Source organism: Neovison vison, chromosome 13 (genome assembly GCF_020171115.1).
Source record: "Neovison vison isolate M4711 chromosome 13, ASM_NN_V1, whole genome shotgun sequence".
NCBI lineage: Eukaryota > Metazoa > Chordata > Mammalia > Carnivora > Mustelidae > Neogale > Neogale vison.
In genome coordinates this window covers 98,523,447-98,546,416 of record NC_058103.1, presented here as the reverse complement: position 1 = coordinate 98,546,416, position 22,970 = coordinate 98,523,447, and the positions used below count along the sequence as shown (strand labels likewise).

Genomic DNA, 22,970 nt, shown 5'->3' with positions numbered 1-22,970 from the left:
ACACACGGGACTGCTGTAAGCAACGAGGCTCAGGTCCCCAGACCCACAGGCCAGCACCCTTCCCTCCAACCAAGTCACCTTCACTGGTCTCTCTGAAAGCAGGTGCCACTGTCTTGGAGAGAAGCCTAGCCCAGTGAGGGGTGGGGGAAGGGGGAGAACCAGTCAGGGCCTACACTGCCACCAATGCAAGATGCTGGGGAGCCTGGCCTGGACCCTGCCTGGGGCTTGGTGCCCCATTTCTCTTGTCAGGATACCCTCTGACATTTACCCCAGGCGTGGGGTTGGCTTGATGACCCTCCCCACCAAGAGCTCTGGGACTCACACTTGGGGAGTTGTCCTAGAGCTCTGAAATCAGGCCTCCCTTCCAAGAGGGTGGTCTGATGGGTAGGTAGTTCCCACCGTGTGGCTGGTACTCAGGCTTTTGTAGGATGGAGGTCCCTGAAATGGGGCTGACACGCTGATTAGGAGTGATTCCCACGTCAGACTCAAGACAAGTTTAGGCCTCTGGGCTACCATCGGTCTACCACTGACCCTGTGCGTAAGTCTGGGCTGGGTCTTCCCCTCATCTATGATTTGACCACAGTGTCACCTCTGGCCAATAGCCCAGAGTGGCAGAGGTGGCAGCAAGCATCCTTCACCCTGGTACTGAACTTCCTGAGCCCCCAGGACAGTTCTCCACCCCACTGCAGGCTTCTATGGCTTAAAACATTGGTCATTTACACCCTGGCATTCTGAACGTTCAATTTACATGCAGAAAACAAGTGATCCTTCTCCCACACATTGGGTAAGACTCGCATGAAGGGACATCACCGGTGAAGCAGATGAAGACCCTTTGAAGAATTCATTGGAAGCCAGGATTTCTGGACGTCCCAGAGGATGGTACAGCGTCATCAGTAATGATGCAACTGGCATGAAAGAGACAGTAGCAGGGACCAGCAGAGGCAAGGGGACCCGTACTATTTGGCTACAAATAGGTTCCTAAGAAGCACGAAATCGTGAATGATAGCAGTGTTCTTGCCTTTTCCTCCTGGTGGAAGATGAGGAATTAACCAGGAATGACATATTTGACAATAAAGAATATAGAGAGATGGTTGAATAAGAAAAGATCGTTCTTGGGGTACCTGGGTGGCTCAGTTAATCAAGTATCTGCCTTCAGCTCAGGTCATTATCTCAGGGTCCTGGGATTGAGTCCCACATTGGGCTTAAGGCTCAGTGGGAAGTTTCCTTGTCCCTCTGCCTCTGCCCTTCCCCTCCTCCTGCTCTCTCTCACATAAAACAAAACAAAAACAAAACAAAACAAAAAAAAAACTAAAAAAAGAAAAGATGTTTCCTGGATTCTACAAAGAATCTTCATATGCCCTGTTTGGACAATAAACAAGTTAGTTAGTTTCCTTTCTCTACACATTATTATAAATTTTTATTGATAAATCACAACACCACATATGGGCCAAGAATTTTGTAGTACATTTAAAAATCAAATTGTTTATATAGACATGGATCCCCTGCCACACACACACAGATTTCTATAAGGCCCTGCCCACACTAAGAGCAGTCCTAACGAGGGGGAGATAAGCCTGATTCTTGTGGACCCGAGTCAGAATGTCTTACAGCAGGGGGAGACCTCGGGAACCATCTGGTCTAAAGCCTGCTCTTTACAAGTGACGGGGGGATTGAAATGCAACAGTGACACCTCGGGGTATTTAACAGGGACAAGCTGGTAAGTGCTAGGGGCTCAGTGGAGGAAGAGGACAGAGTGTCTGGGTGTTGGGGAGGGGGATCCTCAGAATGGAAGGACTTTCTGCTGAGCCAGGCTGGAGAAGGATGGCACGGAGCATTCCTGGGGTGGCAGTAGGGGATCCAGGATCTTCTCATTCTATTAAAGGAGCCCCAGACTCCTCCTGAAGGAGTCTGTCCCTGGAGACACAGAGGGAGAGGGATCTGCGGGGGCAGGGGACTGTCAGGGACTGGTCTGGCTGAGGGCATCTGGGAAGGGGAGTCACCCCATAAGCATATCTCTGAGACCCTTCTCCAAGTCTCTGAGCCTTGAGGGCCTTCTCTCCCACAAGGCAATCAGGATGCCCAGGCACTTCCCGCTCCTGGGGGCATCTTCAGGATCATCCTGGAAGGGCCGAGGGGGGCTAACCCTGGCAGTACCTGCAGCTCCTGAGGCTGTACACGATTTCAAGCCAAAGTGTGAACACCCAGAGCCAGGGCCCTTCTCTGGTTCTGCCATGCCTGTAACCTCCTCATCTTTGGTGGAAAGATCTTAAAAGCCTCTAGCTATGAGGTTAAAATTCTGGGCTGTTGCCTGAGAGACAGGAAGTGAAACAGCCCCTTCCTTCTTCCTGGTTCTGTGTGGTTTGCGAAGCACCTTCCAGCCACTGACCCACAGGATGCCTGCCGTACTGTATGCTGAAAATCAGTGCTCTTCAGAATCCCAGGAGGACTTACTTAAACACAGTGCTGGACCCACTTTCAGAGTTCCAGTGCCAGTAAGCCTGGTGTGGGGCCCAAGAATCTTCGTTTAGAACAAGCTCCCAGAGCCACCTGCTGCTGCTCTGGGACCCAGGCTTTGAGAGGCACAGGTGGAGGTGTTCCCGAAGTTGAGATGCAAAAGGAGCTCCAAGCTGGGCATCTGGTTCCCAGGTCCCAGATGGCCAGATACCAGGGACCGCTCATGCCCTCTGTCGGTGGTTGGTGGCATGGCTGGCTTTTCTTCCCCTTTCATTTTTTTCTTTCACATATTTTTTATCTTTAATACACGTTTGCCAATTGATACTACTAGAGTCGATGGGTTTCTGTCATCTCATTCTATAAAGGAGCAAACCATGGCCTGGCAAGGCTAGGGGGCTTTGGTAAACCACATGCTCACAGATGGTAAAGCTTGAACTAGAACTCAGGCTTCTGATTCCCTTCCCTGTACCCTGGAGGAGTCTGAATCCACAGGCTACTCGGGCAGATACACGGCCCCCAGTGCTCTTTCACTGAGATCCTGTAACAGCTCTCTGGGCCAGTGGTATTACCTCCACTGGCGAAGAGGAGACGGGTACAAAGAGATCAAACACCTGTCCTGATCCCACAGATAGTGCGGGAGAGCCAGGATTTGAGCCCAGGCATTAGGGTTCCAGACCACAGCACTGAAGCCTTGTACGGTATAAGAGTGGGCAGAGTTTCTGGAGCACATCTATCTCTGGGCTGCACCTGCAGTGTCTGCCATCTTCCTTGCCAGTGGCTGAACATGCCTGTTTGCCACCATGGCCCCAGAGAGAGCTGGGAGAGCAGACAAGGACGGGGGAAGCTGACCCCTGGCTTCCCTCACGGAGCTTCCCTCACTTACGCAGCTCCTTCCTTCTTCATCCATTTCCGTAAATCCCACATAGGCACAGCATGCATACAGGACACAGACTTGCAGATTTGAAGCTTGGAGAGGTGGGGGCGACAGAGACAGGGGCTGGAGAGAACCCAGGGACTAAGACATGTAGCCAAGGAGTGAGACTGGGAAAAAAACGAAGAGCCAGGAAGGGGGAAATAGAAAACATGAGAACTGTATAGAGGGAAGGGGATGAAAGAACACTCTAGAATAGCTGCGTGCTGGAATCGCCAAGAAAAGGAGTAGTTCCTGTCTTCAAGCAGCTTGTCCTTCTGCAGGATGCCACACACACAAACAGGAAATGTCAAAACAATGCACAGGCACAGAAAGAACCTCGGGGAGTGTGGAAAGTAGCACAGAGGCTGGGCCGCAACGCCATCCTCGTCATAATCCAGGAAGGCCTCCTGGAGGAGGCAACATCTGAGGAAAGAATGAGGAAGACTCTGACAGGTACTGAGGGGGAAGATATGGGTAAGAGTATGATGAGACAAGAAGCCTGAAGATGAAAGAGACTGGAGTGGGTCTTGGAGGATCCTGTTTAGACTTCATCCTGAAGGCATCAGGGAGCCCCTGATCAGTTTCATGGAGGCAGATCTGTGCGTGTTTACTCAGGAGTGCATGAGCTGCTGGGTAGGGAATGGATGGGTGGGCATAAGATAGGAGGCAAGAGGACCAGTTGGTGTGGCCCAAGCAAAAGAAAATGCTGCGAGGGCAGTAATAGTGGAGACAGCTCCTTTTCTCAGGCTATGCTTTGGGGAGAATGTGAAGTGAGATGGGCTGTGTTGCTGAAACTCAGGGCAGGAGGTGTTGTGGTATAGACAACTGCATCACACAAGAGGCATTTCTGAGCATCTTCTTCGGATTTGACAAGGGGAGGCAGAGTTCTTTCAGAGGCCTTCGATCTCTCCCAGACCTCCATCCCGAGGGGGAGATGAGACGAGAGGGGTGAGCCACCAGCCTGTGAGGGATCGGGAACATTTTCTGTCTGCCTTTGGAGCATGTCACGTGGGTTGTGGGCAGAAGATTGATGTTCCTAATTACATTTGGCTCAAGCTGATATTAAGTATTTGTCTCATTCCCAGAGCCCACAATGCCGGCGGATGGTGGGGAAGGTGCCAAGAGGCATGCTGGCTAGCTGAGGCTAACAATCTGGGATCTGAAATATCCGCGAGGGATAAAATGGACAAGTCACAGCCATGGGGGAAGGGTGGCCGGTGTTTTTGAGTTGTCCTTCAGTGTCTTCCAAGAATGGTTGGAGGGGCCCTGGAAAGGTCTGAAGGTCCAGCCTCCAGTCTTGAAGGCTGATCTTACCAAGACAATCCAGACAGGGAATGTGACCCACTTCTGATGCAGGACAGCTCGCCTAGGAAAATGCTTTTGTGGGTCTAATTTAAATTTCCTCTGCTGTGTGTCAAAGGTTTATTTCGCTTGATTCATTGTTAAAAGCGTTAAATATTCACTGAGCACCTACTGTTTGCCCAGGGGCACACAGCAAGAGAAGCCATGGCCTTGTGCTCAGGACACTTGTTAACTCACCTTGGGACGCTCATGAAAACATCAGGCACTCAGACCCAAATGAGCATGGGGGCTGGAGTCAGGGTGCACCAAAGAGGTAGGGCCACAAGAGATGGGGTATGTTGAATTAGTGCATAAAAATCAGGAGGGCGTTCTTGGCAGGGGAGTACTGTGGTCAAAAGCATGTGGTCCAACATGGGAACAGGAAGGGTGTGCACAGAGGAAATGCAGCAACATTTGCTCCCCAAGAGAATTAGCAAGTCATTCAAACACATTGAATTGGGGCTAGTAGCTGTCCATCTACCTCCCAGGGCAAGTGTGAAGATCACATAGGGCAGCAAGTGTGAGGGTGCACTGTGGAACCCGCAGAGCCACGGTGCAATGCTGGGAATGCTAGGCACCATTTAAAAAGACTTCTGGGGCACCTGGGTGGCTCAGTCCTTAAGCATCTACCTTTGGTTCAGGTCCTGGCCCCAGGGTCCTGGGATCGAGCCCCACATGGAGCTCCTTGCTGGAGGGGAAGCCTGCTTCTATCTCTCCCATTCCCCCCGTTTGTGTTCCCTCTCTCTCACTATGTCTTTCTCTGTAAAATAAAATAAAATAAAATAATCAAATAAAAGATCTCTATTAGAAAGACTTCTTTCTGTTCAAGTCCTGGCTGTCAGTGTGTGATCTTGGACAGGTCCCCTCCCCTCTCTGAGTGTGTTTACTCATCAGCAAAATGAAGATGCTAATTCCTTCCTCATACTCTTGCAGGTAGGGTTACAGGAAAAGAAATTAAAATAAAAATATAGCAGGCCCATCCACTGAGCGCTCAGCAGATCCTGATGACTACTGTTGTCGTCTACTCAGCCGGCTCCTTGAAGGCAGGCAACTGGTCTCCCCTCTTTCTCCAGCACCTTCCACAGAGCAGGTGCCCAGACACCACCAGGTCCACTTGGTCTAGTTAATTGCTTTGCACAGTCGCGGTGGAGCAGGAAGCCAGCACTTCCGGGCTTAAGGCAGGCAGTGGGGCGCGAAGATTCCTCCGCCTCCGTCTCCACTAAGCCCTCCTCTTTTGAGTCTCGGAGGTTCAGTATCTGCCGAAACCGGTTCTGCTCAGGTGCTCGGGAAGGAGGAGACTTGCCTGGTTACCTTCAGGTGGTTGTCCCTCAAGTCCGTCAGCGGCTGGATGTGGCGTAACCCAGGTCAGGATTCATGCAGCACACAGGTCGGGTCTGTGCTCCGCCAGAGTAGCGCTGCACCCAAGCGCAGTGTAGACACTCCTAGGACAGGGACCGTCCGATCTCTAGAGGAGTCTAGCTTTCTTAACAAGGGGTTCCGTAGAGAGCTTGTGGAGACGTGGAAAGAGCGGGCGCCAGGACGACCGCCTGGAGCCAAGGATGGCTGTTTGCCCTTGTCTAAGTCACTTCCCAGTCTGGTCCTCAGTTTCCTTCTCTGTGAAACTGGCTACACTGCCCGCTGGGCCAGCCAATCGCTGCGGGGAATTAGATTCAAAAGCCCGCCGGTCCCGCGACCCTGTGCGGGGTCGCGCTAGGCAGGGCCTGCGGTCGCCACGCCCCTCTCCGCTGCCGCGCTGCACTCTAGGCCCGGGACCGACGTCGCCAACCTCCAGGGGGCGAGCCTGGCGGGCTTCCCGGCCCACGCGGCGTCTCGGCCGTCTAGCGTGTGACTTCAGCAGCGTCCCCGGGCCAACCGGGGCCCCCAAGCGCGGGGGTGGCCGTGCGCGCCCGCAGCCAGCAGGTGCCAGGTCCTGGCCTCGCCCGGACGCGTGGCGTCCGCGGGCGCGAAGGGGTTAAGGCCTCGGGCCTGGGCGCCTGGCCGGGGCCAGGGGAGCGGCGGTGCCCGGCGGCGGGCTAGCAAGCCCCAGGCGCAGGGCAGGGCAGCGAGCGGGCGTGCGCTTCCTCCTCCTCCTCCCCCCCCCCCCGCCTCCTCCTTTGTAGCGAGTTCCCGGCCCCTCTTCCTCCCCCCGCCCCCCAGCCTGGGCCCTCTCCCCCTCTCCCTTTCTTCCTGCCTCGCCTTCCTGCGGCGAAGGAGGCTCATCTATTATAAATGCACACTCGGGGCTGACATCAGCGGCGAGCGGCGGGCGAGCGCCGACGAGCGGTCCCTGCGCGCTGCCCGCCCGGAGCGCGGCCCCAGGCTCCTGCGAACTGCCCGCGGGGCGCGGGGAGCGGCGAGCGCGCCCAGAGCTGCCCGCGCCGCTCCCGCCTGCTTCCCGCCGCCGCCTGGGGCCCGCGGTGGACCCGGGCCGCCGCCCCCGCACGCCGCGCCCCCGCACCGCCCGGGAGTTTCTGCATGACTGTCACAAAGGTAAGCGCAGCTCGCCCGCCGCGCCCGGGACCCGCCGGCGCCTGCAGCCCCCGGCCTCGGCTGCTGGGGGCGCGGGGGTGTGGGCGTGGGGAGGGGGCACTGGTGCCGGGGAGGTGCGGCGCGCGCCTCCTCTGCTCCCCCAGTTCCTCCAGTCGCTCTGGCCCCCAGGGACTGCGGAGGGAAGGGGGAGGATGCCGCTTTGGCAGCCGCAGTGGTTTGGACACCATCCCCCCCCCCCGCACCGGCCCGCCCCGCGACTGCATTTTTAACCCTTATTTAGGATGCTGCATTTTTAACCCCTGGAGAGCAGTGTTGGGCAGCTGCTTGGTGTCTCCCGTTAGAGCGCGCCGCGGGGAGCGACGCTGGCAGGAGTGGGTGTGGGAATGGGCTTGTCGCCCTGGGGAGACCATCCGACGGGCAAATCCACCCCACCTGCCGGGCGCTGCTGCCGGTCCTGCGAACTCTGGCCCCACTCCGGAGCTACTCAGTGGAGAAGGCACTCCTCCAGCCCCAGGAGTTGCCACCAGGGGTAGGACAGGTTCCCTAATGACCCTCTTGAAGATGCGGGGAGGGAACGTGACAGGGACGGGAGAGATGCGCGTTCTGACAGCCCCCATATTGGAGGAGAGTTCTGACTCTGCTACAGCGGCCCAGGTTTATTGGAGAGACTTTGTGGCCTCCCCATTATGGAAAGCAGACCAAGGTAGTTGTGGAAAGTGCTCAGCATCAGGAGACCAGTGGAGACCTAAGTTCACTCTCCCCTCTGCCCCAAACCCCGTGGATGACCTTGGCTGGACCCTTCTACTCTGGGCCTCAGTTTCCTCTTGTGGAATATGAGGATGAAACTGTGGGTCCTGGGGGTGGTGACAGACAGTTGAAGAACTAGTAAGAAGATCAGAGGTGTAAACCCAGACTTTTCAGAGGGCCCTGTCAGGTAAGGAGCTCACAGCCTGGGCTTGGCTTTAGGATTGGCAATCCCCGCACCCAAGGCCAGATTCCAGCAGCTACCCACCTGGCTCTCAGGACTGGAGAGCTGGAGGCCAATGTGGAGAGGAGGTCAGAGCCGTGGACCAGATGGAGGGTCAGCTGTGGAGGTGATGGGAAGGGTTCTTCTGGCTCCTTCTGCTAAGCCAGGGGTTACCAGTGCCTCCAGGAGATCTGCCTGCCCAGAGACAGCTTGTCTGTCCAGGGTCTTTGGGCTCAGTGCCCAAACTGGGACTTAGAAACGTTGCTGGGGGTGGGGGGGGGATGTGCCTGGGGGCTAAGGATCTGCCTCAGTTTTGAGTAACTCCTGGCAGGGCTGATGTGGACCATGGTGGGTAGGACGCTTCGTGTTTGGAAATGATGCAAATACTGTTTGCCTGGGAAGGATTATTTTCATTAAGGTTATTCATGTCAAAGACGCAAACAGGCCAAGGCAGAAGAGTAATGGATGGGCCTGGATGAGAGATAAAGCATATGAGATTTGTAATAATAGCACTGAAATTTGACTCATTGCCTCCCCTGCGTCTCTTTATGTACATGAGCTCAGGCAGCCTTCCTTCCCAGGAGGCCTGCAAGGAAGGTGTGTTCAGCCCCCTTAGGAGTGGAAGAGGCTGAGGCTCAGAGAGGAAAAGGGACTTGCTTAAGTTCACACAGCAAGTAAGTAGCTAAGCTGGGGTTTGCCGTCAGCTCTATCACAACCTATAGCCTGTGATCTTTGTCTTGCTCTGCCCTGTTGAGTACATGGACGCTGGGTTATGCCATGAAAGGAGGTCACTACTTGAAGCCTCAGGCCTCCGGGGCATGGAGCCCACAAAAGTGGGTACTTGTCTACTAAACTCAGTGGCAGGTCTAGCCTCTTGGATCTAGTGATTATTCACTGATGCCCTCCCCTTTCCCCGCAGCCCCCACCAAACCCTCCTGGATGTTCTCCTACCCTAACCAATGTGGCGTCAGTTTAAGCCAGCTCAGAGGATTAGATAAAATCCCCACCTTAACCCTAGCTTCTCTCCCCTTGCCGCCCTTCACAGACCAGCAATGCTCACGTGGGGAGGCCTAGGAGAGCAAAAGAGAAGCAGGAGAAGGCCTAGGAGCCCTCCTGCTGTCTGAAAGCCTGCCAGAAGAGGCTTCACCAAGAGTTCTAGAAGAACTACAGTGCTCTAGGAGTCTGAAGGCCTGGCCTTTAGTCCTTAGTCAACCTCTAAAAGGCTGTGTGACCTTGGGCTAGTCACAGCCATCTCTAAGCCTCTGTTTTTTCCATTTGTGAGGTGAGCAGTTGGTTTCTTGGATGTCTTGGATCCCTTCTGCTGGGCATTGGCACGTCTTCTGCGAGGAAGTGGGCTCTGATGGCGACAGGGGGAGCTCTCTCTTTTGGGGGGTTGGTCTAGTCACAAGACAGATAAGAAGAGGAACCCTCGAGGGGGTCTGAGAGGTGGAATCACTGCTTGCCAGCTGGAGTGACAGGGGAGGACTGGGTTGGAGGGTGAGACCCCAGCCCTGCTTGTTCCTTAAGGCAAAGGTCACCCCTTTCTGGTGAGCCCCGGCTGCCTGCCGCTTGGAGTCCTCTGGGCCAGGGGTAAGGCGTAGATTGGGAAGAAGGTCTCTTTAGCTCAGAGGGCCTGGAAAGTGGAGGAGAGGAAACGGATGACAAACTGTTAGATCTTCAGGAGAACCTCCTGAGTCTAGATGGGCCTCCAGTTTCCATCTACCATCCCCCTCTCATGCGCACCCTGGCCCCCTTCCTTGTGAGGTGCAGCCGCTAATGTGGCCCTTGAAGTCTGGGGGGCTTGGAGGAAGCCCTGCCCCAGACGGCACGAGAGATGAAGAGCCGTGCAAGTCTCTGGAGTGGGACCTTCCAGGCTGACAGCATGATTCCTGGTTATGATGTTTTAAACTCTTATTTTATTGTGTGGAATCTCATAAGCTGTCTTAGGTTCTTTATGCAATGATGAGGAGAAGGAAGATAAAAAGAAGGGATGCAGCCTGTCAGATCATAAACATCCCCAGGAGGTTAAGGGCCCATCTCCTCCCAGGTTCAGTCCCGTATCAGTCCAGAGGGCAGGTGAGGGCGGAGGGAGAGAAGGCTGCTTTCCCAGTAATGGGATGATTTTATTCTTTGCCCTTTTCTGCCTGCTCTCTATACGTTTTCTGTCTCGATGCTGTTTCAGTCATGTACCAGCCTGACTGTGCTTCTCTAGCCCTAAATATGTTTCTAAACTCCCATCAGCTAGAAAAACAGAAAAAAACACATTAAAATTGTGCATAGAGTACAAGTCAGGAGGCTATAAGAAAGATCTGCCTCTGTAATGCAGGACTTTGCAAACGCCTTTTGCTGCCTTGAGGTCCTTTGGAGTGATTTCCTGGCTTTTGTCTGGCTGTGGTCAGAGCTGGGCTGGTAGGTAAGGAAGGTGACTAGGCTTCCTCATTCCTGAGTGTGGCTTGTCACACGAGATGCTGGGAGCTCAGCGCTTTCCTGGTCCCCAAGGCCACCTCTGGGGGGTCGGCAGTCCAAGAACAGAGTACCCCAAGCAGCCGGAATGCCTGCTGCACCTCAGAAGGTCTTAGGAGAAGGAGTGTGGGCAGACAGAATATTCTAGAGGCCAGCATCCCCCACTCTGAGCAGCCAGTTCCAGGTTCAGAAGTGACATCCTTGACCATGGTTGGGCCCCTCATTCTGCACGGCAGCCGTTTCTCTCCTGCCCCTGTCCCACCACAGCCTAGCTCACAGAGGGGAGCCAATGTGTCCTTAGGACCCCTGAAGAGCGGCTTCAGAGAATAGGAAGTTTGAGTCAAAACCATCCAAATCTCTCTCCTGACAAATAATAGAACAGGGACCCAGGGAACAAATCCTAAGTTGCCTAAAGTCACTCAGCAGGTTTTTGGCTGGAGGAGTCAGAACCTGAGGGCTCCTGATTCCTGGCTGCCATGCGAGGGGGGCCTCAGGCAGCCTGTGCAGGGACAGGGAGTTTGGCCCCACTCCAGTGACCCCACTGCACCACCCCAGCCTGGACCTCTTGGGTCAGAGTCTCCCTCTTCTCTTGAAAAAGCATCTGGGGTCCCTTGCAACCTCCTGGGCCGGGACAAAGGAGAAGGAAGGGGTATGAAGCCCTTTGTTTCCAACTCCCAGACCAGGGTCTGGCCAGTCCAGAAGATGCCTGGACTCCCAGACATTCCACTTCCCAGCACCTGTCTCCTGTCTGGCTCTTACTGGGAGAAGAGAGGAGAAAGCAGGCCTGTGACAGAGCCGGTTTGAGGGCAGAGATATTCACCGTTCCCCACAGAGACCCAGCTCCCAGAAACCTGAAGTGGGAAGTTCTGCCTCCCCTGCCCTGTGTGCCCATCATACCTCCTCCCTTCCCTCAGATCTTGCAGATACCCAGCATTCTCATGCAGAAGGTATGTGCTAGCATTCACTGGTTCCTAGGGCCAGCACCCTGGGAGCTCCTAGTCTGGGTCAGGCTATGTGTTAGGCATTAGGGTCACAGGACACCAAAGCCACAGCCCCTGCTGTCCAGGACCTCTGAGGAGATGAATGCGGGAGAAGTTGTGCCAAAACACTGAGTTAGGATCTCAGGGTGCCGCGGGCACAAGCCATGTCTGTCTCCTGCGTACTGTAAGTGCTCAAAACCTCAGCCTTTCTCCTTCCTCCCTGTCTCTCCCTCCGGAGCTCCCAGGGTTACTTTCTTCCCACCTGGGCCCCTAGGCCCTGTGTTCTCTGGCCCCGGGGTCATTGCCACCTTTGCGCCTATGACAGCACGCAGCGGCATCTGGGAAGGACGGTAAGGAGCCCTGGGGCCCCCCAAAGCCCCACAGCGAGCCGGCCCTGTGGAATCAGCACAGACTTGAGCTTGGCGGGTTCGGGAGTGTGGACACTGGCTAGACCCACAGCCTGGCAGCATCCATCCCTGGCAGCTCAGAGATGGAGTGAGTTTTTCCATTTCTCTCCCGGGTTGGCCAGCCTGGAGCAGACATGGCCTCAGCCACCGCCGGCTCCTGGCACCGGGGCTGATTCTGATCTGGATACGCTAGCCACAGAATTTGTCTGGTGTCCAGGAGATGAGAGAATGCGCAAATTCCCTCTGCGCCCAGCTCCCCTCTCCGTCCCTCTTCTGATCAGCTAGTTCTGTTCCCCTTCCTCTCCTGGCCTGTGGACCCTGCAGGCTCAGGCTGGGCAGCTGGCATGGAGCAGAGCCCACTGGGCGAGGACAGATGCAAATCCAGCGGCTTCCGCATGAAAAGAAGCTGTTTTGAATGAGCCTCTCCTTTGTGGGCCTGGAGTGTGGGACCAGCTGCCTGGGAGGGGGAGGGGAGGTTGCGACAATGAGAGAGGAGCTGTCACCCGCCCCTCCTTGCCCACTGCCTCCCCTCCCCCAAGAGCCCCCTAGAGGGACCTCCTAATTGGTTTCTGGCTGGCACCCCCCCTTCCAATTAATTAACACAGCAAGGAGGAGGCACCCAGCTCTGGTCAGGACAGTCCCTTCTACAGAAAACAAACACAAATCCCTTGGAGGGTCCCAGGGCAGGGAGGGAGCCCCCTACTTACAGATGAATAAACAGAGTCTCCCGGTGAAAACATGGCCACACCCTAATCCCAGAGCTAATATGGGTCAGAGCCGGGTTGCACACCCAGATCTTCTGACATGGAGCCAGAACCTTCTCAATCCAATCGCTAATGGTCCACAGCCCGTGGACATTAATCACCGGGCTCTCAAGAATTAGTTACGAAGCCGCCATTGGGCACACACAGCCGCACGGGCTCTGGGAGCTTGGTTTTGTTAGCAGACACTCCCATTTTCCAGAGGCGCAGGGAGGGTGAGTGACCTGCTCTGGGGCGCAGGTTTAGTGGTTGGGGGAGTAGGTGGGGACCTGTCCCCCCGGCCGTCAGACCCCAGAGCACAGGGGCATCTCATTTCCAGGACTCTCTTCCGCCCCCTACCCCTCAAGGCAGAGGGCTCTTGTCTGTGGGTCTGGGGTCTCAGCACCAAGGGTGCTTGGCAAAGGCTGTTTGCCTCAGGGGACACCCATGGCTGTGTTCTGCTTAGGCTCCCACTATAACTGGGAGTCCTGTAAATCCTTTGGGAAAAGAATGTAAGCTGAGTGAGTGAGGAGGAGGGCACCCTGCACTCGGTGTCTGAGGTCAGACAGGGCCTCTAAGGCAGGGCGACCAGCCCTGGAGGGTGAACGGTTAGGACACCTCCATTTCCACAATTTGCGTAGGGAACCCGGGTCTGTGGTCCAGGCCTGCAGCCCTTTCCCACTTGAATGCGCAAATCCCCTCTCAGCCTGGGGTGGGCGGCCCTCTTGGGATGGCCCCTGATGACCAGGGCGGGTGCTGCTGGCTTAAGAATGCCAGCTTAGAGCCAGACAGATGGCACTGTATCATTGACTTGCTGTTTGTTCTTGGGCAAGTTGCCTAACCTCTCTGAACATCGCTTTCCCCGTCCATTAATTGGGATTGATAATAGTAGCACTTAAAAGGATTATTATAAAGATTAAACGAGCTGATCGTGTGAAGCACTTACCACATGCCTGAGTGTTCGCTCTTCACATCGGGAAGACAGAAAATTAAACAAATGCTTATAATGAGCGTCCTGGGGCTCATGAAATGAGAAGTACCGAGGAACTCTGGGAATCACAGCAGAGGGCCTGACCTAGTCAGAGGGGGTGTGGAGGGGACTTTTCAGCTGATTCACGAAGGATGGGTACAGAAAGTAGCAGGTGGAAGGAGAGGAGCTGAGGAGAGGGTAGGAGGCAGAGGGAACAGCTCAGGCAGAGGCCCGGAGTCAGAAGCCATTCAGCAAGACGGCCCCCTGCAAGCAGGTGTCTGAGAGCTTGCACGTGTATTAGGTCACTATGCGCTGAGTGACTTTACGGTCCTCCCCCACTTCAAGAATGAGGAAGCAGGCACAGAGAGGCCAAGTAAGCTGCAAAAAGTTGCCCAGAAGGCAGATTAGAGGCTGGTCCAAACCCAGGCTTCCTGAGTCTGGCACTCTCCTCCTCCTCCTCTCTGCGGCTTCCTGATCACAGGAGGATGGCTTTTCCGTGGGCCACTTCTTGGACTCGACCTGGGCCAGTGAGGTATAAGGTATGATGTTCTGTTGTCCCTTACAGAGCCTCCCTGGGCTGTGTTTGGGAGGACAGGACCCTTCTTGGCTGGCAGGCAAGGGTCATTTATTTTTCCAAAGGGAAACTTTGCTCTGGCAGGGAAGTTTCCACCTTCTATTTTTACCGGGCCCCGTTATAACCATCTGTAGTCTTTCTGATTATCTGAAGCGGGCCTCAGTCTTTAAAATAAAATTGTAGGGCGCCTGGGGTGGTTAAGCATCGACCTTCGGCTCAGGTCATGGATCCAGGGTCCTGGGGTAGAGCCCAAGTTGGGGGCTCCCTGCTCAGCGGGGAGCCTGCTTCTCCCTCTCTCTCTGCTGTTTCTTCTGTTTGTATTATCTTTCTGTCAAATAAGTAAATAAAATCTTTAAAATAAAATAAAACTATAGGGATATATAGAGTGAATTTACTGGCCCGCGTGTGAGACTGAGGAGAACACCCATGCAGGATCCAGCTGCCCAGACAGAGGGATGTGGGGAGGCTCTCTCAGAGCGGGGCGGGGGGGGGGGGCTGTTCACACTCAGCCCTCAGAAGGAGCCCCGAGCTCAGGGTTCAACTCCAGAGCTGTCTGAGGTCATCTGGTCCAGTCCTCTGCCTCTGTGGCACTCCACACTTTCTAGGAACATGAGTATGACTCCTAATCTGAATTTAGATCCATTTAATAAATGCTAGTTTCTTAGGAGGCCGATCCTAGCCTTTTACCAGGTGTTAGGTCCCTGCTTTCAGGAAGCTGGCCGGGAAATAAAGATCGCCAGCGGAAGGAGCTGACCTTTCTAGAGGGCGTCTATACCAGACTCACAAAAAGTGTTTCACACGTATTTCCTCATTCAGTCTTCATGTACCTTTACTGCTCCTCCTTTGTTTGGTGCAGAAACAGAGGCCCAGAGAGGGAAGGGAGGTCACTTACTAAGGTCACAAAGCTGGTGAGGGGCTGAGCCTGCCTTTCAGGCCTCTCTTGCCCCTCAGTCAGGCTGGTGGGAATGACCCTGAGACCTGTGGCCAGAGCCCGGGAGGGGGGTGTGTGTCTGGAGGCAAAAAGACTCAGGCTTTGCTCTTAACCTCTGCTCCTCCCTGCATGACATTGGACTAGTCCCCTCGATGTCTCTGAGCCTGTTTTCTCATCTGTGAAAAGGGAGTTAGTGCTCCGCCTCACTAGGGCACTGGGATCTCTAGGGATCTCACACCCCTCCTGCCCCCTCCCACCACCAGTGTCCCTTGGCCTTGGGAGTTAGGCAGTCTGTCCAAGAGCTTCCCCCCTGCTGTGGGCGAGCCAGCAGCCGTCTTTCACACTGGGTCGGCAGAAGAGACCGGGTCATCTCTCCCAAACAGCCTCTGTCTGTTTGTATTCGGTCAGGCTGGTATGGGGCAGATGAAAAGTTGCTTTTCCCTCTTCCTGTTCTATTTCGGGTGTTTTAATATGCTTGGGACAAATAATCGGGCTAAGAATCGGATGTCCTGCTTTCGTTTGAAAAGTGAGACAAATAAAGCATCCAACCCTTGATCTGTATCGTCCTGCATCCCCGCAGGCCCCAGCGCCCTGTGGAGGGTGGGTGAAAGTTGGTCTCAAAGCCCAGTGTTGCCCAAGTCTCTGGGCAGAGAGACCCGAGTCCCCGCTGGCAAATGACCTTGACCTTTGCTCCAGATACATCCTGGTACCCCCAAGCTCAGACCTGCTTTTCCTTTGAGTGTATGGGAAGCTGTAGCCTCTGCTAGCTTGAGGGATTTGCAGCAAAACATTTTATTTATTTATTTATTTATTTTGAGAATGATTTCAGCGGCGTGAAGATCTGGGATCCAGGGGAGTTTCCAGGACGTGAAACAGCTGATGGAAAAGGAAGGTGTTGGGGGAGGGGGACAAGGGGATTTAATTCCTGCAGTTTGGGTGTAGCTTGGTGAAGAAAATGCTGTCCACGCCTGCCTTGCTGACCTCCCGGTAGAGATCACTTCGCAGGAATGCGTGGGGGAAATTTAGGATTCCGAAAAGTTTGGAATTCTGGGAAAGGGGATTTCTGTGTACCTGAGGGTCCATCTGATAACTTTTTAGTATCACCAGTGTGTTCTCTAAAGACCCCAGGGCTGCTTTCCTGCCATCGTCATTACAGTGTGTGAGAACAAACTCAGGTTGTTACGGATTGAGGCCATTTCAGGGCCCAAAATGTCCCGTTAAATTGGCCTTTTCGGGTCTGGATCCAAGATAATTCCCCCGTTCTCCAAGCTCCTGTCCTGCCCAGCCTCTACGACACCAGTCTCAGGTAAAGGCCCAACAAGTTATGTTGTTATGGGGATTGACCTTGATTCCTTGACTTGACTGTGAGCTCGCTGAGGTGGGGGATGATGTCTGATGTTTTGGGGTATCTTTCACAGTGCTCGTCAAAGGTGTGGTGTAGACTTTGGGGTAGCCGGTGTGAAGTGCAAGGTTGGGAGGGATGTCCGGGAGGCCGAAGCTCTTCCCTAAACATTGCCTCTGCTTGGGCTTAGTCCTTACTTCTCTACGTCCATGGACTGCTGGAACTGGAAGGAACTCTAAGTAGAGACGTAATGGGACCTCTGTTTTGCAAGGGAGAAAATCAAGACCCCAGAATGTTTTCCTGAAGGGGGCACAAGCTGCGGAGCAGGAAGCGGGTCTCCCTTTGGTTGATGGCAGGCTCAGGCTGGGTGAATTTCAGTTCCATGGGTTTTTCTCCGCTTCTGGTAGAACTCAGGCCAAGGACTGATTCAGAGGTGGGTGGCGGGGGAAAGTTCTAGAAATGAGACTTGGAGAACTTCGCCTAGCTGGCAGGGAGCACCCGAACGGAGAGGCTCAGCTCCCCAGGTAATCAGCCAGGAGCACCATGCCTGTCGTGGCCTTGGTCTGGCAGAGGCAGGAGGAGTGTGTGCTGAGGCTCCTTCTTGGCCACGGGGCTGTGGTCCCCAAGATCTGGCAGCCAGGTACCCTGTGTACCAGGCTGCCACTCTGGCCGCCGCAGAGGCCCACGAACCCCACTCTCCCTCCTGGAAACCAGCCCTCCTGGCATGTTGGGCTGCAGCCAATCTTTTCCTCCTTTGTTTCTCTGAAACCATTAGAAGGGCCTCTGGGTTGGGAGCCTGGGTTGCTAAGAGCTTTCCTCTGGCCAGACCTTATCAGGCCTTGAGAAGTCTCCCGGCAAAGGCAAAGTTTTCCCTGGAACTCTGGTTTGGAGGGAAGGAGGGAGGGAGAGACGGAGAGAGGGAGAGAGGAAGAGAGGGAGAGAAAGAGAGGGAGAGTGGGGGAAGGGAAGGGGGGGCTCAGGAGCTGCAAACAAAGCCACCCCTTTGCTGGCCCCCCGGGGAACCAGTGGACCTTTGCTTTTAAAGAGCAGCAGGAATGATGCTCTCCCCCAAGCCTGCCCCCCATGAGACGTGTGTCACATCTAGGATGTACCCCACAACTCGAGCATCACCCCAGCCTCAGAGAGGGTGGCAGTAGCCCTGAGCATCCCAGTTGGGGAGGGTGAACCCGGACCTGCCCCAGGGTGTCTGCACCACCCGCGTGGGCCCGGCCTGACAGTGGGGGCCGATTGTGCTGTGTGATTGCTTTCTTCAAGATCACCCTCCCAACACCATACCCAGGATTCTGTTCCTCTGGGCCTTTTAGATGTTATTAAAATATAAATTCCCCCAAGAGGGGTAATACCTGACTTAGGCAGCTGTCACCCACTGGACTCTGCCTGCAGATGGCAAGACCCGAGAATAATTAGACTTTACTTGGGAGATGATCCTGAGGAGGAAAGTGAGGCAGGAGTGAGGGAGCGGGGAGCCAGAGTTGCCAGGGGAGTGGGGGCAGTGAGGACTGCCATGGTTCTGTGTACCTCTCCACCCTAGCTGCCTTGCTCTCCTGACCACTCACCAACCCTAAATAAAATGAGGCACTAGACAAATTCGAAAAGCATTTGCTGAGCACTTGTGGGCCAGGCCCGAAGCACGTGGCACCAAGCATGAAAGGGCGCACCCAGGCCATCCTCTCATCAGGGAAACCCCCAACCAGTGGCAGAGACGGGCTGCCCAGAAGGACAGGTGCCTCAGGGATGCTGCAGAGGGAGGCTGGTGAGCAGCACTGTGGGGAGGGCAGGGATGTGTGTACCGAGTGCTGAAGCCATGGGGACGGACCCGGGAGGCCAGGCAAGTTCTCCGGAGGAAGAAATCGTAGCCCAGTCTCCAAGGCCGAGCGAGTAGGCAGAAGGGTACGAAGAGGAGGGAAGGGCATTCTGGGGAGAGGGGGCGGCATGAACAAAGACATGGAAGTGGGACATGGGTTTGGCTTATTTTGGGAGAGTTGGGTGTGGCTGGGTGGAAAGGGTAGGTGAGGGGTGGTGAAACAAAGCTGGAGGGGCAGGCGGGAGCCAGGTGGGGTTGGGGCTGTACCCTATAGAGATGTCAGGTGCCCTGGCTCAGCTGTAATGGGAGGGACCTAATCCGACTTGCCCTTAGGTGGTCTCTTCCAGCCCGACCCTAGAGGCGGAGAATGAGTGGACATTCCCAAAACCTGGGTGTAGCCAGGTGGGGGCAAGGGGTTTGGGCCCCCAGCCCAGATCTCCTGCAGGTAGCTCCTGCAGGGTTGGGAGGGAGCGCTGCCTGTGCCCCTCTCCCCAGCAAGGAGATACCCGTGGTGGGACCACACTATGGTACTGGCCTTTCCTGCCTGCCTGGGGCTACTGGAAAGGTTGGCTCTGGGAGTTGAGGATACAGAAGGAGGGGGCAGAGGGCCATAAGTCTCCTTCTGGGAAGACATGGTTCCAGCATGAAGAGAAGACCATCATAGGAGGCTTCTAGCAGCTCTCACCTAAAGCCCAGCTCAAATGCTGTGTGACCTTGGGTTAGTCAGCCCCCCAACTCTGGTTAGGACTCAGTTTCCCCAGCTAGATGGCATCCCCTGGTCCAAGGCTGGGTGCAGGAGGGAGCTCATGGATGTACTTACTTCCTGTTGCTGTCCAGCCTCAGGCCCTGGCCCAACTTCCTCCCTCTGAGCCACGTCCACTAGTGCAATGCACACATGTGCATCACACATACTCCAGACTGTCAAGGTTGTCAACAGCTAACAAAACTCGGGCATTGATGGGGCGCCTGGGTAGCTCAGCCGTTTACTGTCTGCCTTCCGCTCAGGTCATAATCCCAGGGTCCTGGAATTGAACCCCACATTGGGCTCCCTGCTTCCTCTCCCTCTGCTGCTTCCCCTGCTTGTGCTCTCTCTCTCACTCTCTCTTTCAAATAAATAAATAAAATCTTAAAAAAAAAAAAAAAGCCAAAAAACTTGGGGGTTGAGGATCAGAGTTTGAGTCCTGGCATTGCCACAGCTGGCCCTGTGACTTTGAGCAAGTCGCTCAGCCGGTCGAAACTTTGTGCTTATTCCCTGTCATTTGGTGTAAACATCAGCCCCTCCCACGCCAGGGAATTCTATGGGTCAACCTTCTCCACATCTTTTCCTATACCCCCTTTGTGCTGATGCTGCCTTGCTCATCCCGAGAGCCCTTCTTCGATGAAAATTCTATCCACTCTTTATTGGTGACCTGGGGGGGGGGGTTGTAGTATTCACTAGGAGAGGACACAAAGGAACCTTCCGGAGTGATAGCCGTCGTGTGAACGTATGCATGGGTAAACATTTTTCAAGCTGAACACTTAAAGTTTGTGCGCTATTATGGGCATGCTGGATATATTTTAATATATTAATGTTAAAGTATGAATATTTTATTTTCTTAGACAAAATAATTATTGACTTATTATATTTACTTGTTAATAATACAATATTAATATTTAATATATTTATATTTGATTTTTAAAGCAAGTGGAAAAAGGATCCTTCCCAGCTTTCTGGTGTAAGCTTCATCTCTCTCCATCCGCTCATATGTTCATTCCCACTGCAAATATTTGTGCTCCGGGCGGCCCAGGCATGCAGGGGTGCGTGCACTGCCACCGAAGAAACTTCGGTGTCCCCATGTTGTCAGGGGCAGTGGTTCTCCAGGCTTGGCTACACATCCCCTGGGGACATTTAAATGCTTTGCAGGATTATATGACCCGTGGGACACTTGGTTCAATGTTCTGCTGATACTGTCTTGAAACCCTGTATTCTTTTTGATCGAGGGCCCTACAAATGATGGAATTGGTCCTTTCTCCCCAGCCCACCCCCACCTTTGCCCAGAACAGTAGAATCAAAATCTCTGGGAGGTAGGACACGGGCATGAAGATGTCTTTACAGCTGAATTTCCTTCTGGAGTAATGTCCAGGGGCAGCCCTTATCCTCAGACAGCTGGCTGAAGCGGAAGCTGGCACCTGACTCTCTAGATGCTTGTAAATGAGTTGGAACCCTAAAACCTCACACATGAGGGTGTCCCAGGAGCAGTTTCTAGGTGGCTATAGGGACAGTGATCCAGGAGGAGGGGGAGGCCAGGGGAATCATTGCGGGGGAGGGGGGGCGGCCAGGAATGGTCAAGGAAGACTCAAGGAGGCGGTGTCTCACTCACCATCCTGCAAATGGTGAGAGCAAAGAGGAGAAAAGGCAAAGGCAGGTAGCAATAAGGAAAGGGAAGGACTCGTCTAGGGGAAGGGAGCACGTAGGAGCACACAGTGTGCCCTGTGACTTGAGTGGAGGGAGGTGTGGCTGGGATTGGGGTGGGATTGGGAAGCACAGGAAATGACAGTCTGAGAAGTCAGAATCCTGGCGGCAAAGGGGAGCTGCTGAATGTTCCCTGCCCAAGAATAATGTGCTCCACGAACGACTGAAGGAATAAACAAAAGGAGGGTATGGGGGATCCCTAGGGGGACTGGCCCACTAAATGGCTGAGGTCTCCAGCCAGAGCTCTGGTCCACCTGTGCCTGGAGGCTCTGTACCCTTGCCCCGCAGGTAGTGCCTGTCTGAGCAGGAACCTCAGGTCCCCTGCACTGTGGTCTCGGGAAGCAGCGACTAAAGTGTCCCCAAGAACAACAGATGCTGAACAGACTATGTTCTCCCATTTCTAGGGACAGCAAGCGGTAGGTGGGTGGGTGGGTGGGGATGCTTCTGGTAAAAAAACAAAAAAACAAAAAACGGGTCTATATTCTCCTGCTCCCAGCAGGTTCCCCAACCCAGGTGAGCACCCTGTGCGGAAGGCGGCTGTCCCTGCCACCCTTTATTTCCCATGGCCTCTGGGAGACACTGCAGGGGTAGGAGCGGTGAGGGTCCTGCCTGAGTCGGAGGAGCCCCCATTTCTGAGTGACCAGAAGCAGACCAAATGCAGATCTGTTTGTTTCTCCGCCTCCTGAAATATTTAAGCAGGAAGATGAGAAAGGGGTTCTGTTTATTGAACGTATCCTCCAGGGAAGAAGCCGCAGGGAACGGGCTGCTTCCCGTGTCTGAGAGCCAATGAGCAGAGAAAGGAATTTCTTTGGGTTTGAAGCCAGACAGAGCTTGTGTGCCTGCAAAAAGGAAGGGGGCGGGGATTTCTGGAGGGGACAGAAAGCCCTCTCAACCTCCTGCTTCTGGTCCCAAGAAAGCCATTCAGCACATGCTTTCTTGGTGACTCCAAATAATAACAACTGAAATCTCAGCCTAATTTCTGTTCTGGGCTCTGCCTCTACCATGCTGTGTGACCTCGGGCAAGTTGCTTAACCTCTCTGGGTCTTTGTTTCCAGCTCCGAAAAGGGAGAGATATCAATCCAGTTCTGTCTGTCTCTTGCCAGTATTTGGAGAGTCAGATGAGCTGTGGAATGGATAAGAAGAGGTGGACGGAGCATTTCACCCTGCAAAAGTCCCAGCTATGCAATGTTCAAAGCCAGAGAACTGACAGGAGACAGGATTGAAGGGCCAGCCCAGCCGGCAGCTGTGGCCTGTGGGATCAGGCCAGGGGGAATGCTCCCAGGACCAAGGCCCACCCTGGGACCCCTTCCCTCCTTCCTCCTCCAGCTGAGTCCCACGCATGTGTCCCTGAGAATTCTGGCAGGATTTCCTCCCAGGAAGGGGACACGGCTGTCCGGTTTCTATCCCCTGGGAGTTGCAGGCACCAAGGGGCCAGGCTGCACTTCCCCTGACCATAGGACTGGCCTTGTCTTCAGATGTGAAATTCTGCAGCTCTGTGCCTGGGTTCTGGCAGGCCCCAGGTCACCTGCTGTGAAATTCTGCAGCTCTGTGTCCGGACCAGGCAGGCCTCAGGTCATCTGCTGTGCACACTCCAGGGGCCAGCAGCCCTGTCCCCAGTTTGGTCCCTGGGGCAGGGCTTCCAAGGCTTCTCCCAGGGCCAGGTTTCTGTTCCCAGCTTCATCACTGGCTTGCTTTTCCTGTATCTCATGGGGGACCTTGTAAGAAGTTATAGTCAATAACATCAGTTAGGATTAGAACAGATTAGGACGATCTGAATCTGAATACGAAAGACCATGCAGGTGATAGCCCACTCAGGGGACTGGCCCTGGAGGCTTGGGAGACAGGACAGAACAGAAATGTCAGGGGATGGTAAACGCCATTAAGAAAAATGCTTTGGGGTCAGGGGCGGAGCAGTGGGGGACAGGGAGCTATTGTGAATAGGGTGGCTCTGAAAGGGGATGTGGAGACCCAGAGTGGAATGAGGGGAGGGATGGAGCCCCAGGGAATCTGGGAAGAACTTTCTGGCTGAAAGCAGCAAGCTCAAGGCTTTGAGGAGAAGGCCACCTGTAGCTGAACCACGGACAGAGGCCCTAGTCTGGGGCATGGTGAGGGAAGAGGGTC

The 22,970-nt window shown here is 54.5% G+C and overlaps 1 protein-coding gene across 2 annotated transcripts in view; it reads left to right on the top strand.

Moving 5' to 3' along the window:
- The first annotated feature begins 5,954 nt into the window (after positions 1 to 5,954).
- The window catches only part of CORO2B (coronin 2B), a 128,078-nt gene continuing 111,062 nt past the window's right edge, over positions 5,955 to 22,970 (top strand). The window contains exon 1 of one of the 2 annotated variants that reach the window (XM_044230457.1): positions 5,955 to 6,072. Coding sequence is in view for 1 of the 2 variants with exons in the window: in XM_044230456.1 (XP_044086391.1) it covers positions 7,184 to 7,198 (15 nt within the window). In the remaining variant the exon portion in view is untranslated. Of the gene's footprint in view, positions 6,073 to 7,138; positions 7,199 to 22,970 lie in introns of those variants that run through there. The other variant, XM_044230456.1, reaches the window with a different exon arrangement.